Here is a 16,468-nt window from a genome sequence, read left to right as displayed (position 1 = left end):
CGCCAGTCTGCTGCGGTTGATTCACCGGCAGATTGGTTATCATGTCCGGATAACCTGATAAGGTATCGGTTCTCGAGGTGTTGCCTAGCAGCCCCAAGAAATAACGATTAGAATTGCTTAGTACATTCAAGCAGCTCAATCGAAATGGACGGTAAGCACTGGCGCATTTCCCTTTTCCGGTTGGAGCCGCCAACTAAGCGGGATACTTTCGCTGACTTGCAGGTAACACTTGGCTTCACTTCAGCAACGGAGCAATCCCCCAGGCAGCCGTAGTGGCGGGCCACGATTCCGATGGCGACACCATCTTCATTGGCCGCGCCTTCTACTGCAACGACATGCTGCCGGCCAAGATTATCCCCAACAAGGGCAAGGCCTATGTGGCCTATGCCAACCAGGAGGTGGAGCTGGAGAACTACGAGGTCCTGAGCGGACTCAACTACGAGTGGCTGCCGGCCGAGAACGGCGAGGTGCCTCACGGCGCCGTCAAGGTGGGCCAGAACGTCGACGGAGAGACCTTGTACGCCGGCAGGGGCTACCATGCCGGCAGCTTGACCGTGGGCAAGGTGCATCCGTCCCACGGCTGCCTGTACATTCCCTACGATGCCGAGGAGGTGAAGATCTTCGCCTACGAGGTGCTGTCCCGTCGCATGGAGGCGAGATAGGCGTTCTATTTCCAGTTATTGCCTGTTAATCACAAATAAATTCGACACTTTTGTAGACGCTCGTGTGTTGTAATCTCCATTCCATGAGGTGATCATAAAACTTCCTTATCGCCCAGTTTAATTTCAAACATAACTAAAGATGATAGAGTTGGGAGCATGAGCAGTATATAACTTAGTATTTGGTTTAGAGACTCCAGTTTGTACTCGCAGTTTTCGTCCATTCCCCTTTTATGCAGGAAAAGTTATAAGTTAACAAAACAAAATATAACCAAAGTGAAGCCACTAACTAACAACTAAGTTGAAAACCCTCTTAATTACGCGTAGCCCAAATACTTGATTGTAAAGTCGAGCTAAATTTTCATATGAATACGGAGAACCAATAGGACCAAACTAAATAAAACGAATACTATATGCAAGGGTCGGAGTTCACGACAATGGCATTGATATGCATCGATTTCTAGTTTAAATTGTTTATATTTCGCATGTTGATACTACACTTTTCGGACTAAGCGAGCTTGCAATGGTTTCCGCGAATAAAAATCAAATAAAAAACTATGTATAAACAAGTGGAGAAGTTTTGATAGAACGCAACGGTTTTTGCTCGATAGCAGACAGGGTCAGGCAACACATCAAATTCAGGCAATTCGCATTTTCTCTCTGCTGAAATCGCTTGCTTGGCACGCAACTAATCGAAAGCAAACACAATACGCACCTTATTGGCTATACAGGCTCCTCGGCTAAGGGCCATTGAATTCTTCAACTCTCTAACACACAATGAACGACCAAGCAAAGTTTGTAAAAATAACACAAGAGTACATTAAACGTTTCATGGCAAGGCGAATGCCAAACATTTTTGAATGCAAATGTATCTAGCACTTAAGGAGAACTTTATACATATACAATTGAGGCGGCAGAGCGATGGATTAACGATAATTAGATAAACTAGATAAACTAGATAAACGACGCTACTTGAACTAATCAAATTGAATTGAAAATCGAAATCGAAATTGTAATTGAAACTGTTTCCCCTGCAATTGAATGCGTGCGTACAACTTTTTCTAGAGCAACATTTTTGGGCCACTGAAGCATTACGAACTAAACTATCAGCATTTCTGAATAAAAAACTGCATACATATATTGAAAGTTCAATATCGTCCCTGACTTTTACTAACACTACACATATTTACAAGCGGCCCAGGTGTGCGTTGATTCAATCAAGCAAGCTCTTCACATAGGCGGCGTCTTCCTGGACGAATTTCTCGGACTGCTCAGCAGGCACTTCCACTTCGGTTTTATAGTTGTCCAGGCCAATCTCCTCCTCCTTCTTGATTAGAATGTCCACCACATTCTCGCAGGCCAGCAGACAGTCGCTGTCCTTGGCCACCTTGGCCTCCCACTTGTGGTACTCGCGCAGGATCTCATAGGCGCCCCTGGAGCGCAGAATCTCACGGCTGCGACGCGTGGAGCACAGTTGCAGCAGACACTCCAGCAGCATTTTCCGCAAATCGGGATCCTCTTCGCGCGTTTTGCTTTCCGGCAGGTACTGGAAAGGATTGTAAAGATGGTTGGCTATTTTGTAAGAACGGATCTCTTCTTACCTGCAGCTCGATGGGGAGCAGTTCGTTGTCCTCGTCGCTGAACTCCTCCGGGCCGCACAGCGGCTGCAGGATGGCCACCAGAATACTGCTCTGCTCGTTCAGGATCACATCGTGGTAGACCGTGTCGAAGCAAACGTTCTTCAGGATGCCAATGGTGCCGCCTCGCCGCACCACACTGCCCTCGAATGAGGCAAAGGGCAGTAGTTTCTCCAGCAACTGGTACTTCCGGTGGCAGCACAGTTCCCTGCCCCGAGGCACCTGCGTCAGATTGCAGAAGATGGGCGCCAGGTAATGCAGCTTGGCCTTCTTTTTGTTGTAGTCCAGTTGTGCGAAGGCCTTTGCCAAGCGGGGCAGCGTCTGATCATCCTTCTCCAGCGTGTCCAGGATCTCGTGGACCAGAGATTCCACCCGCGTTAGGTTGCTCAAGACCATGCTCCAGGGATCCGCGAGATCGGATTGCTCGTTGGTTATTTCCTTGGCAGCCACTTCCACGATGGCGAATGCCTGGAGAGGGGATAGAAAGGAAATGTACCAAGCTATATAAATTATATTACATTAAAATACCTACCGGTGTCAATTGTTTCGCCAGTTGGAAAACTTTGATCGCTGCTTCCTCTTCGGCCGTTAAATTTATTAGGCTCAAAACAGCATCCTTGGCCACCGTTTGATTCTCATCGAAAGTCAGTCCAAAAATGGCCATCAGCATTTCATCCAGCGAAAGTATGGCTGACTTGCCCTCCGAGCTGCCAGTTAATCCTGAAATGCGACGAATATTTTAGGTAAATAAATACAATGTGCCACCGGTGACGTCACAGTTGCCCACAACAAACGCACGTGCAGCCGTGTAAAATCAGTTTTCTTGAAACGCACCTAACACGTGGGTGAGGGCTACTGCCTTTAAGTCCAGTCGTTGATTTCGTTGCATGAATTGAACCAGTTCCTTCACAGTCTCCATTTTAGTTGTATTTCTCGCGATTATTCGTAGTTAACTGCTGTGTTTTGGTTTCAATTAAACTGTGTGACCGCCTTTCAGTTTAAAATTTAATCTTTCCGGCACTGAAGCAATCGATTACTAATAATCGCAAATAAAAGTGCTCGATAGGCGGCCATGCCCACCGAGAGTGTGTGTATTTGCTATGAAAGGAGCGTGTACTTGCTTATTGGTACTCAAACCATGACTGTTTTCGCTTGCTAGCAAAAGCTGCTTGCTGTATGTTTGTTACCCAACAAACAAAAAATGGAATAAATCATTATGGGGGATTCCCAAAATGACGAAATGCAATAATATTCAATTGATTAGTTTGAGCAAGAAAGAATATTGATCTAAACTGAATGTAAATTCATTTATTGCATAATTATTATATGTATAATTATCGACTCAGCCAGAAGCCCGAGTGCCACTCGGGAACGTCTTTCGATGCCCATTTCGCCTTTGAATGGCTGCTGCCCTTTTGCTTCTTACCGGTCACCTTCAGAATGAATCGTCTGACATGGTGGATATCGGTGAAGATGCCGGGCAAACCGGGTCGCTTGCAGGCAGGACCCCAGGCCACGATACCACAGAGCTGATCGCCAGAAGTCACCGGACAGCCGGGGGTAAACATGCATTCGGAGCTCCTCTTCAATTCCTTGGCACAGGCGATTGATTCGCGCAGGAGATAATTGCCATATGCCGAATCGCAGATCATGCGGTTGAGCACCTCGATCTCCTCTGTTCGTACGTTTGCCATGGGTCGTGCTCCGTAGGAGACAACTGAAAGGCTTTTGTAGGTGCTCAGCGGATTGGTGCAGAGGGTCACAAAATCATTCCGACTGCCACGCAGGCGGTTGGTGAGTTCAATGACGGCGACATCCATAAAAGTTCCGGGCCAGTGCCAATCCTTTGATACGAAAATGTTGCGGATTTGGGCGCTTGGAAGATCGTTCATATTATCCTGGGTCTCCTGCCAGTTGCCCGACGTTACCAACTCTACACTGAGCGAATCCAACTGCGACCTATGAAAATGCATGCAGTTGGCTGAGGTGAGGGCATACAGAGCACTTAAGTAAGAGGCTCCGCAGGCGAAGTCTGGACCATCCATTATCCTGAGCAGCCAGGGGACCGCATGATCACCCTGGGTCATTCGAAAGCCGTTCTTGTTCACTGTTTTCACTGGTGGCCTGCCATGCAAGTACGTGGCTGAAGAATTCCACCAAGAAGAGTTTGCAATTCCGACATCCGCCAGGAGCAGAGCGATTGAAAAGATTACCGGAAGATATTTCATAACATAAAGTAGTTAAGTCGGAGCTATACACATACTGAATAGCTGACAGAGCTGGACATAAACAGTCAGAAGTAGAACGTTTAATTTCACGCTCATTTGATAAGGTAATTAGTAATGGGGAAAGCATTTCAAAACTGACTTATGCAGAGAACAAAAGGTAAAGGCTTTGTTTCCTTCCGCAAGATCAGTTGAAACAAACTGAAAGCATTCTTGGGCATCTACAAAAAAGTATCAACATTTTTATTCACCGAAATGAATAAACTAACCATTAAATTTCTGTAAAACTATTTTGTATTTCGATCAACACTCCAAGGGGTCTACTGAGGCACTTCTATAAAAGCGGGTTATCCTTACTCTTGTCGATGTTGAATTTGATTTTTTTTTTGGCTTTTTAGTGACTTTTCTCGCTACTCTAGTTGATCTTCCCATTTCACCGGCATTTATTTCCGCTTCTATTTCAGTGATGAAGCGATGCACTCTTCTGATATTGGTAAAAATACCTGGCCTGGAGGTATCTTGGCAGTGTGATCCGAAGGACACGAGGCCGCAGAGCTCTCTTTCGTAAATCAAGGGGCTGCCACCGTCGTAGAGGCACTGCCTAGGATTCTTGGGCTGTCTGGCACAGACGGTTGTGCTTGTAAGCTTTAAGTTCCTTTTGAAGTTATGACGGCACTCCTTAAAGGACATAATGGTCACTGTAGCATTTCGCGGATCCGATGAGGGTATCTGCACCTCCGTACTGTCGAATCCCCATCCGAAGACCACCATCTGCATCCTGGGCTGCACTTTGATGGTGCACAGCCGGATGAACTCAGTGAGTCGGCCCTTTATGGGCTCCCTTAGACGCACTACCGCCACATCCATGTACAGTTTCTGGTAGACGAACTTCTCGGGAAACTTAATGGTATCGATGTCAGCAATGTTCTCCCTATCGCATTCGGAGAACGCGGTGCCCTCCACCGTGGCACCCTCGAGGCTGTTCCGATAGGGGTAGATGCAGTTGGCCGAGGTGATCACGAGTATAGGGGCATAGTAGGCTGCCCCGCAGGCGAAGTTACCATCGCCGTTTAGGATCCGCAGCAGCCAGCCACCGAAGTTGTCCCCTGTGTTGGATTGCACACCGCCCCAGACTCGTCGAAACTTGGGAGTCTTCATGTAAATGTCCCTGGGGTAGACCTTTCCCTGGCTCTGGACCACGCAGCTCCCCAGCAGACAGCTCACCAGAAGCCAGCTCTTCGGGAGTCCCATTTGGTTGCAGTGGATGACTGCAGAGTAAGTAAGTAATTAAGTTGTTCTATGAAGTGTGCGTGGTAAATTTTGAATCAAATAAGTGTGGAAAATTGCACTACTTTTTTTAGAACTCAAGTCGCAGTAAGTATACACTTTTTGGAAAATGCTTCACATACGAAATGAGATCAATAGATATTAGCACTAAAAGAATAACCTCACCAGTGCTTATCATACTCTTTCCATCTGCATAGGTGAAAACGTCTTTAATGGAATTATCTACCAACACATGAGGCGTACAATATAAGGTTAAGACTGGAATTTGTATTTGCACATCTAGCATCGAAGTGAAAGAGCGATGATGCGGATGATACTGGTTATGTTGTTAGCTTCGGAATTGTCGCCCCACCTTTCGTGGGGCTGGGTGTACCCACACAATATCACCCGGAGAACTCCAAAGTATAAGCGCTGGTGGAAAGGTCCAGGCTCGAACACCGGTAATAATTACGGTGGGTGGCTCTACCGCGTGTCCCATGAGAGGATGGCGACAATTTGCGGAGCATCCTACTACGCTCCACTTCTGCTGATTGTCTCGGCAAACTGCATCTATCCGTATCGCTTCGATCTGTATGGGGCGAGTGTGGAGCCCACGTTCACCCACGAAAACATCTTTGGGCTAATAGATAACGTTTTCATACCCAATAAGTTCAAGCTTCACAAGCTGTACATGGACGTGGCGATTGTCAAGCTGGAAACTCCCATCAGGGGCGAAAACGCAGAGTTCATAAAGCTCTGTAGCACTCCCATTAAAGCCGGCATGAAAATGACGGCCTACGCCTGGGGCTTTGACTCCATGCACATACAACCGCAGAGCTCGGACACGAAGACTGCAATCGTGCCCGTCGAGGACCTCAGCGCTTGCCGCAAAAAATACGCAGGCACTGATATCAAGGTTTCGAGCACCTCCTTCTGTGTGACGCAGCCAAAGGAACCGAGGAAATGCCTCTATGATGCAGGTGCTCCACTCACCTACAACAAGGAACTCTGCGGCATAGTCTCCTTCGGACCTATGTGCAGTAACACCAAGCAGCCGGGAACCTACACAAGCATCAACCAAATCGTCAAGTTCATCGAAGAAATTGAGGAGGACGTGGAGGCGGGTTTACTACGGAAGCCGAAGGGATCTTCATACACGGTATTCAAAAGACAACGAGACCCCAGGTCAAATAAAAAAAAAACCACGCCAAAAAAACCAAAGAAACCGAAAATTTGATATCAATTGAAATGAAAATCATACAAAGAATACTAGCGGTTGAAATAAATTTGTATCTTTTGGGCACTATTTTAAGATGTGATGATTTATGATTAAACTTAACACAATTAAAAGCTCACAACGATTTGATTTGACAATCATCAAGTCCCGTACAATTGATCGATTTGATATTTTAAGACAACAGAGAGGAAACCGGATTATCCCAGAACTGTAATACGCGTATTATTTTTAGACCTAAAACCTCCTCAGACTTACGCATTCGAAGTGCTTGAAGTAAGTCAGAGATGCGGTGTGATGTCATTCGAAGGGGCAGTCATTGTCTCCTTCTGAATCGTGTTTTCGCACAATAAATTGCGAGCTTTATTGATTGTTTTAAACGCCGATCGAAGATGATTAACGAGCATAATTTAAATGAAACTGGTTCGTTTAAAATCATTTACCGATGGGAACTTTCCGCGCGCAAGTGACCCTTATTTGGAATCATTCATTAAAAATCATTCGTGAAATTCATAAAGTCGAGTTGGTGTGTGCCAAAGCAGTAACCTTTGTGGTAAATATATTTTATATGAAATCTTTTTACGTTTGATGCACTTGGCAGAGTTCTAAAGCAATAAAATATCATCATAAAACTGCGCAAAAACGAATTCGCATCTGTCCAATATTATTTGCAATATCTGTTTGCTTTCCTACAAAAAACTGAGACTAATCGAACTGAGGGGTCAATCGATGAAGTACTGCTGTTATGCAACACCTGTATAATCACTCCGAACCTTCAGCGTTAATCATCAGAAATCGAGGGGAAATGATTATAAAGTACACTGAGGGAACTCAATTCGCATTCTTAATAGAAGTTGCAAAATAAAATTATACTTTAATCTAATTTAGAAGTAATGCATCTCTCCCTCTATGTAATGACACTTAGTACTTATCAGATTTACGACTGAAATTCATAATTTTAACTTTGCACTTGATTTTTCCGAGTGCAATCAAAAACCAGCTGAACCGGCAGTGACGTCACGGGCGGGTTGTCGGGATTTTCGGCCCACTTGCGCACTTGCAGTAAGAGCGCCTAGCGGTACTTTCGCTTCAAGCCAAAAATATCAACCCACTGGGGGAGGCTGGGCGGTATTATTTTGGGAACTGCGTAATTTGGGTTTCAAGTACAAAAGCCGAACACTGAACCCGGTCGACGACGTCGATCAGCGGACTTCCTGATCGTAGGGCTCGCCCTACTCGCACTGGGCACTGGGAACTCGGTTCTTCCTCTTCCGGCTAATGGCGAATGGCTAATGGCAAATGCCCAGTGGATCACGTAGGCCCTGGACAATGGTCTCCCCCGGGATGGTCTGATCCGCCATCAAGGGAATTGGCAATCTGGCCACGAAGTATCCGCCGAAAGTGCGCACCCACTGGAGCGATTGTAATGCCCCTCATAAGGCGGAGGCGTTCGCACGCCCAGATCCAGCGACTTAGTCACATACTCGCCTGCTAGCCTCATAAACATAATGTGTTTTGCACGCTATCTGGTCCGCATGCCAAATGAGGCTGAAGCGCGTGCGCCGCCCGCTTCTGACGTTGCCACTTGCCCATTTAGCCAAGTCAAGTCGTATAACCCCCGATAACCACAGCTAAATTTAAAATATAATTATCGTTTCATATTTTAAACTTTTCCTACCATTTAAGCTACAAAATATTTATATTTCGGGTTTTTTACTTTTACCCTTACTTGTTATTATATTTATTTATCTTATGCATTTAATTTGCTTGCTTAGAATTAGCTGTTAACTTGGTCTTATTGCCTGCACTGGAATTCATAAGTTATTTAAGCAATACTATTTTTTCATGTCCTACAAATATTAGTTCTTGTAGTGTTAAAGTTCTGTCCAAAATACCTCGCTGTCTGCATACAAAACACCTTTGCATTTATTTAAAGTATAATCTCGTACTATGCGATTTGATTCCAATTGGCAACAACTTCCCTCCTAAAGCGGGATTTTCTTTTCTCTGTCATTGAAACCGAAACCGAAACCGAAAACAGACGCATTTTAAATTATTTCCATGGAAATAGAAGTTTACATTTCGCCACTGGCATCAACAACAATAAGAGCATCCAGTGTGGCCAGCATAGTAAGCAATAATTCTTACTTATCTGAGGGGGAGTTGGGTGCGCAGGACGTGTTGCCATCTGATATCCTTGCGGATGGCTTTACCATTGTTCTGCAATTTTGTTCCACAAAGTGTTGCATCCACTATGCGAGAAAAAAGTGAGAAAAAGAAGATGAAAAAGAAGAGGAACCCCTGTCTGGCGAAACCCGAGATGGTTAGTGATCTTTGAGGGGCACATCTGTTGCTCTCCGAAGATACAGCATATACGATGTGTAATTGACGCCTCAGGAAGCCAAAAAAACCTGTCATCCAGTGATCCCGGCGCAGACAGATCGGAAGCAGAGATGACGTTGATGTCTGGATCCGGATCTCTGGGTTCATTGATCAGTGTAATGATCTTCCTACCATCTTGAGTTACTGTGTAGGCTCCCCTGCGAGATGTTTTCTTCCGTTCTCATTTAATTCTTTCTCTACCTTTTACTTTTTTCCTTTACCTTTTCCCCCTAAACTCTCAACTTTTCTACTAAAGTTCGGCTGCCAAAACTAATCAGTTTCCTGTTGCTGATGGCAGCATTTTGTGTTCGATGCGCGGGTTAATAACTTAACTGCGCTGGCTGCTGGGTAACTCGATACTTTCATCTCTGGAAAGGAGGTGCTTGACCCAGCTTCGTTATGATAAAACAAGCTTTTGGTGAAATCGAGACTTTTACGAGATCCCGATACCGTTGCGAATGTGGCCAACTGACCTTTTCAGGGCACCCTCGTTTTAGGGTCCCTAAAACCCCAAAGCTAATGACCGCCATGAACTCTGACATGCGATAGCGACCGATTGTGCCACAAACCGAGTTGCACTTCCAGAGCCCCGCAAACCCAATTAAGACCAGCGTTACCTAACCCGCAAGCCCCCCAAACTCCCACTTTCCAATCCAAACACTCCCAACCGGCGAAAGTTTCCGTTGCGCCAATTGAAACATGTAGCGGACACATCGAGCCAGTTGCAAGTCAAGTCGAACATGTTGCAAAGGGATGTTTTGGGGCTGGGGTATTGTTTTCTAGGGGTTGTGTTTTGCTTTATTGTTGCGGCAGTCTGTGGCACGCCACGTGTAAATGAAATATGAGAGTGAGCCAGAGTACCTATCCGCATTGAATGACATCGAAGCTTCTAGAACTCGTTGAGTCGTCCTTTGTCTCTTCCAGGAAATCAGCGTCAGCATGGAAATCAATGTGCCATCAATGCGTTTGGGTCGAAGTTTTAAAAGTTTTCTTCAGAAAAAGTCCCTGAAGATGGCTCCAAGTTTCCACTTTCATTAGCATGTCCCGGCTGGGAAAAGTTCGCACCAGAGCTCCGCAGAGATACAAACAACAAGTGTCGAAAACTTACATCACCGAAGCGGAAACTGCCCAAAAAGCAAGCCATTTATGTTGTGTTTACCACCCAACTTTCGGGCCAGCGGAAGGAGCATGCAACTCGAACGTGTGTGCAGGAAGTTGGCCAGGCCAAGTGGCGAAAAAAAGTGGCCTAAACCAGACAGTTTCGCCACGAACTCTGAACGCAGCAGTCGAGCCGAGTGCCCAAGAAGCCCGAGTCTGAAACTGGGGGACCGAGTCCCGTCCCGATTCTCGATTCTCGAGTCTTGAGTCCCGAGGCAAACAGTCGATATGGCAACCAGGCCAACAGAACGGGAGGGGCTGGCCAAAAGGACAAGCAGACGTGTCCTCGTTCCAGGACTACTACGACTTCGGCTCGATCCGATGCGATTCGGATGCGCTTTCGGTTCGGTATCGGCTTTCGACGCACTGCACTCGCTGCGACCAGAGTTTTGAAGTTCCCGCTGGCCGAGTTTCGAATCAGTTGCCGCCGACTTGTTGGGTCATTTGCATATAAATCGATCAGTGCGCCAGTTATCAGTTATCGAGCCATCGCCACATAGGCAAAACATTTCAATTAACTAACGATCAATTAGTAGAACTGGTTAAGAAAGTGTCGCGATAAAGCCGAGTGACTTCCCGCACTAAATAATTCATTATCTGAGTGAGTAGTTTCGTTTTCTACTGCCATTTCACCATTTCACCTGGCGGCATTGAAACTTTCGCGGACTTATTTTCACGGCTGTCGAAAGTTTGGTGCCGCAGCAAATTTAAATTACTGCAAAAAAACTATGCCAGTTGGTCGCCTGTGGACTTCGCCAAAAATGTATTTTGTGTCAAGTTTAATTTATAAAAAGTTAACTATGCATACAAAGCAACAGGGATGTGTGGCTGCTCATTAATAAATTCTGTTTCACTGTGACTTTAAAACTGAACTCAACTCACGCCCTGTATTGAATTTTAACACCACGCGATCGATGGCGCAATAATGCTCTTAACCAAAATGCTTATTAAATAATTATTTTTTTTACGGAGAGGGATATCAATAAAAAAGTGTAATAAGCGGTGACATAAGGATAGTAAAATTTAATGATGCTTTTAATGACAAAAAATAAACGTTGGCATTTGGTGTGAAAATTTGGAGTTTGCCACTCGTTAATATTTAAACAGCTCATCGCATTTGTTTGGCTGAGCAAATGCGTTTCCCGTGATAGTAATTATTTTACGCAAATAAAATGCTTTCAATCAAATTTAAATGGCTTCAATTACCTCGAAATTCGTATACTTGATAATACTTGATAATCCGATCTACCTGCATTAAGTCGCGTGGAAAAGCAGACAATCTGCTGAAGCAGATTTATTCACCCGGATTCCGTGGCATTTCCCTTACACACGAAACTGTCGCTGATTTGATTACCAAAGAGCAGAAGGAGCCAATGAGATGAAAGCGAATCCACGGGCACGGGAAGCCATGAAATTTTAATTTAACTTACTGCCTTCTACGCATTCCTGAGCGTTGATGCTGCCGCCTCTTTTCGGGTGGAGCCAAAATACGCACAAACATCAACGCTACGTGCTGCGGCATCAAACTAAACACGAGCACAGTGCAATTTTATAGCGCCATTGTGGGTAATTCGACTGATTTACCAGGATCAGCAGAGCCAGACACACTTTTATATTGTCCTCCTTGTTGCTTACATTCAATTAGGCGTTCGCACGAACCGAGAAAACCGGGAATACCCCCCGGATAGTCCTTTTCCCCCCCTTCGTTGCCATACTTACGTACATATGTGTGCGTGTGTTTAATTACACATTACGTATACGCCGCATTTGACGCATTGTGGCTGCTGTACTGTGGCTTGTATATTTTAATTAGCGCCCGAGAAAATACACCATTCATCTGTTTGCTTCTTGGCTTCTGTTTGCTTTCGTCCGTTACGTTGCGTTTTTATGGTTAACATTAGTCGAAAACTGTCGCATGCATTTTTATTGGCCTATTACTCGTTCCGTTTAATGGCGGAAAGTGAACACATTATAAACGCGAAATTGTCCAAGCGAGAAGGTGATAAGCTTGCATTGGGTGAAATAATAGTAATTAAAAGTGCATTTAATGGCCCTAAAAGTTGCGCATTCGCTTCCAGGGCGGTATGCAAATTTATCCATTGCATCAGCCGCAAAAACAATGGCAAAGTCGGAAAACTGCAATTACATGATTTATCTGGAAATGAGATTATCTACAGAGTGGGTTAAAAGGCATTCATCAATTAAGTCAATGTGGCTGCTCGACTTAAAATGCGAGTATGCCACACATTCCCTATGGCAAAGTGTGTTTCCCACATAATTACATTGAAACATTCTTCTGCCTGAAATAATTCGAAAGTCCACGGGACACAGACAAAGAAGCAGAAAGAAAAGGACGAGCGAACCAGATGAGCTTCTGAATAATAACTCAGACCTACTGGATACCCAAATCCGAAGCCCCAACTCATTTTGAGAGCTTTCTGTCTTTTGGCTTTGTGACAAACTGTCACTTCGCAACAATTACGAGTCTGAACTTCTTTGTGACCTGTACCTTTTTTCGGTCTGACTCTTAATGAGCCAAAAATATGAAAAGAAACTTGAAGATGATGGGCAACAGCCTTACGTCGCCGTGGACAAACATTGCATTGGTTGTTGGTGCTGCGATTTTCACGCTTGTATGGTTTTCCTTCTTTTTTTTCCCAGCCGCCCTCCTTTCCTTTCCACTTTTGTGTGTGCCTCTTGTTTTGGGGCCTTCACCTTCACTGGTTGCGTTAGGGCCATAAAATATTTAAGGACCTCTGAATGCACTCACACATTTATGAAAGTGTAAATATTTAATGAGGAATGCCCTCTGCTTCATAGTCAGATTTCAGCGACGCTTTTCCACGATTGCTTTGCCCTAGGCTGGTGGTTCTATACGGACACGGACATATTTAACACATCGGAACACCTAGAAATACTCATGTCCACTTGAAAAAACACCAGTCTGCAGTTAAACTATTAGATGGTGTTTTATTTAGTAATTACCAAACATCTACGTCTGCCATATCTGTATATATGCCTTCTGTTCGATCTTGAACTGCGATACACACTTTGTTATAATACATCTTATAGCTATGTAACATATAATAGAAAGTATTAGCTCTTTCTTGCAGTGCAGCAGGGAAACGGGGCAATGGCTGCTGTGGTTTTACCGGGTCTTTTGTGGCCCGTTAGCGGTTTAACGTTACATGTGGCGTATGCGTAATGTCAGAATTTTACTTGCCTGCCAAGCAAACGGCCAAATGGCCAGCATGCATTATTAACTCGCCTTTGTCCGGCTATTTCCCGCTTCCTTTCAAAATCCATTAAAGGATGCATGTGAACGTGACAAGATTATTAACTTTATTATGAGCAGCCTAATTAAATTGGGTGATGAATGAAGGTCGCGAAAAATAGATGCCGCTCTTGCTCAATCAACTCACGCAGCGAAAGGCAAAGTGAGGCTAACGAATGCGGAAACGGAAATGGAAATGGGGGCGTGGAGTTAAAGTAGGGGACAAGTCAAGACAAGCGCAAGTAATGAAAGCCATTAAAAATGGCGGCGGTTTAACTGGAAAATCGATACCCGAGTCGCAGTAGCAAAAGGAGTGAACGGCAAAATGGAAAAGAATGCAGGTGAACCATATAACTATATACTGCATATATGTGTACCCAACTTATATGTGTGCTTGTGCGCCAGGACTCCACCCAGTTTTATTCAATTTTTATAGTTATCAAACACACACACACACACAGTGCCAGCTTAGAGTCGCCTTGAGGATACCGGGAGTATATCCGCATTTGGAAAAGGGGTATGGCCAGTTGCACGTATTATTATAGTGCGCCAGGCGGGTATATTTAACCCGCAGGATGATATAACCAGCGCATCGTTTGCGGAAATGAAGACATGAACCAACTGCATGTGAATTAAAGAAGCAGCCAACCCGACAATTTCCTGCGATTAGCTGGCACGCAAAAAGTCGGACTCGAATTAAACGGCGGAGGGAGGCAGATCAGTGGAGCAGGCGCACAAGATAAATTCATGGCCATAACTCATACAGGCCGAGCTGTTGATTTCGCCCAGTCATCGGACATGAATAATGCTGGCTAATGTGTCGCCAGGGAATGGCTAATGAAAGTGCTCGGATAGATCACGTTCCAAGCGCAACAAATTGCCAACTACCAGTTATTAAACTCAGTCATTAATTATATTTTATTACCAACATTTTCGTTAATACTGCAATGTGTGAGTAAAAAGTAGAAATGAAATGCTGATGCCTTTGAACGAACTTTGTGACTGCGCCATAGGTAACGATATCGAGATAGCTTACCTCTAGTATTCATTGTTCAATATGTACAATAATGCGTATAATAGGTAAGCTTTTCAAAATACCATTAAGACATCTATGATGTTATGTCCTTCGATGGTTACTTTGAATACATCATCTGGAAAACGCGTCACAAATTGCCCAATCTGCTTGGGAGTTGTGTTCATTATAAATGATTGGCTTGCATCCTTTTCTTGGCTTCTCGTTATCCCTTCTAAACAATCAATTCCAAGCAGCTTACCCTTTTTTCCGTGTCGACAGCAGAGTTATTTTTCAATGCTAATCCGAGCAGCACCTGCGACATGTCCACGCGCATTCCAATTGTGTCACTTTGGCTTACACAACACACAACAACCCTATCGCAGCGAGCCCGTCTGTCCTGCGCCGCTTAACCCCACCACCCTTAACCCCAGAAAGCCGGCTGCCACCTCTGCTAACATCAATCGAACGCGACAACTAAGCAAACACAGTGCGATGGAAAGTGCAAGGCGAAAGTGCATTAAAAATTCATTAGATGTATACGTACGTTAGGCCCCAACATCCAGTACATACACGGAAAATAAAAATTATACAATTTTCATCATTTTTAACGTTCACTTAGTATACGTTCCAAAACTTGTGTGGTGGTTTTTCCATAAGTTTACATATTCTTGCTGATGTTTCTCATGGCTAATGAAACCAGAAAGGTGTTATGATGCAAATATTGTGTTGGATGATATTTCATTCTCAATATTTTTTCAACTGTGCAATCACCGTGAGGGGAAAAAGTATCAGAGGAAGCAGAACATTTGATTTTCGAAGCTCCACGGCGTCCGACGATGTCACGACGCCCCACGGAGCCTGTAGACCAGAAACAAGGCGCCTCTAATTGGCACAAATTTTCAATGAGTCCCGTGCCCGCTGCGTGATCATTCCCTGTCCACGGTCAGTGGGTGGTGGGTAGGTGGTGGGTGGTGGGTGGTTTATTGTGGTTTGGTGTATAGTGAACCACCGCTCACCGGTTGAGATGAAAAAAAACCCCACCCCACACGGGCATTGGCCGCTGTGCGGTATTTTAATGCCGGGCACGTAGTCGAGCGCACTAATGGAATTAAACAAATTACTTTATGGTCTGGACCAGCGGCACAGGAAATGTAAATTTCAGCGTGGACACGACCACTTCGGCCCGGAATTCCCAAACAACTCTCACGCCATCTTCTGGCCACCTGATCCGGAGCACCTGCAATTCCGGCTAAGCTGAAGATCTGCGCCTCCTGTCCCCAGATGGGCATGCAATTTTCAACACTAAACTAGTTGGCACCCGGAGCACACTGAGCACCCGGAGCACTTGGAACGTGCTGTTGTCGTGTTGGTTTTCCATCTGTTTTCGCACTGTTTTCCTCGGCTTTTCCATTTCCTTTTTATGGCGCCCAGGCGAATGTCCTGACAATCGTCAAGTTCATGCCGAGCTGCTGTTCTTGAACCTTGTGCCAACTGTGTGGACGACTGTGGCAAATAATTGCAGGGCCAACACTCCACTCCACTCCACGCAGCTCCTCAAGGTTCACTGACATTTGTTGGAGCGCTCAATTTGATTAAGTGCTGGGGGATTGGGCAGCGG

General features: G+C 45.1%; 4 protein-coding genes across 4 annotated transcripts; 1 reads left to right on the top strand and 3 right to left on the bottom strand.

The window, feature by feature from the left end:
* Nucleotides 1–9: 9 nt before the first annotated feature.
* Nucleotides 10–717, top strand: LOC122618847. Its single transcript, XM_043795439.1, has 2 exons — nucleotides 10–151; nucleotides 223–717. Exons 1-2 carry the CDS (start codon nucleotides 145–147, stop codon nucleotides 660–662), a joined length of 447 nt encoding a protein of 148 aa, XP_043651374.1. The 5' UTR covers nucleotides 10–144; the 3' UTR covers nucleotides 663–717.
* Nucleotides 718–1,799: 1,082 nt separating this feature from the next.
* LOC122618845 (protein HGH1 homolog) lies at nucleotides 1,800–3,303 on the bottom strand. Its single transcript, XM_043795436.1, has 4 exons — nucleotides 3,131–3,303; nucleotides 2,829–3,016; nucleotides 2,261–2,764; nucleotides 1,800–2,205 (listed from the first exon to the last, which is right to left on the bottom strand). The coding sequence occupies exons 1-4, from the start codon at nucleotides 3,213–3,215 to the stop codon at nucleotides 1,873–1,875; spliced, it is 1,110 nt and encodes a 369-aa protein (XP_043651371.1). The 5' UTR covers nucleotides 3,216–3,303; the 3' UTR covers nucleotides 1,800–1,872.
* Nucleotides 3,304–3,584: 281 nt separating this feature from the next.
* Nucleotides 3,585–4,567, bottom strand: LOC122621356 (seminase). The gene has a single exon (XM_043799194.1). It carries the CDS (start codon nucleotides 4,522–4,524, stop codon nucleotides 3,631–3,633), a length of 894 nt encoding a protein of 297 aa, XP_043655129.1. The 5' UTR covers nucleotides 4,525–4,567; the 3' UTR covers nucleotides 3,585–3,630.
* Nucleotides 4,568–4,792: 225 nt separating this feature from the next.
* On the bottom strand, nucleotides 4,793–5,789 carry LOC122621208 (seminase). Its single transcript, XM_043798997.1, has one exon. It carries the CDS (start codon nucleotides 5,770–5,772, stop codon nucleotides 4,825–4,827), a length of 948 nt encoding a protein of 315 aa, XP_043654932.1. The 5' UTR covers nucleotides 5,773–5,789; the 3' UTR covers nucleotides 4,793–4,824.
* Nucleotides 5,790–16,468: the final 10,679 nt, after the last annotated feature.

This window comes from Drosophila teissieri, chromosome 3R (genome assembly GCF_016746235.2).
Source record: "Drosophila teissieri strain GT53w chromosome 3R, Prin_Dtei_1.1, whole genome shotgun sequence".
NCBI lineage: Eukaryota > Metazoa > Arthropoda > Insecta > Diptera > Drosophilidae > Drosophila > Drosophila teissieri.
Note: the sequence above shows the minus strand (reverse complement) of the source record. Positions and strands in the feature narration are given on the sequence as shown.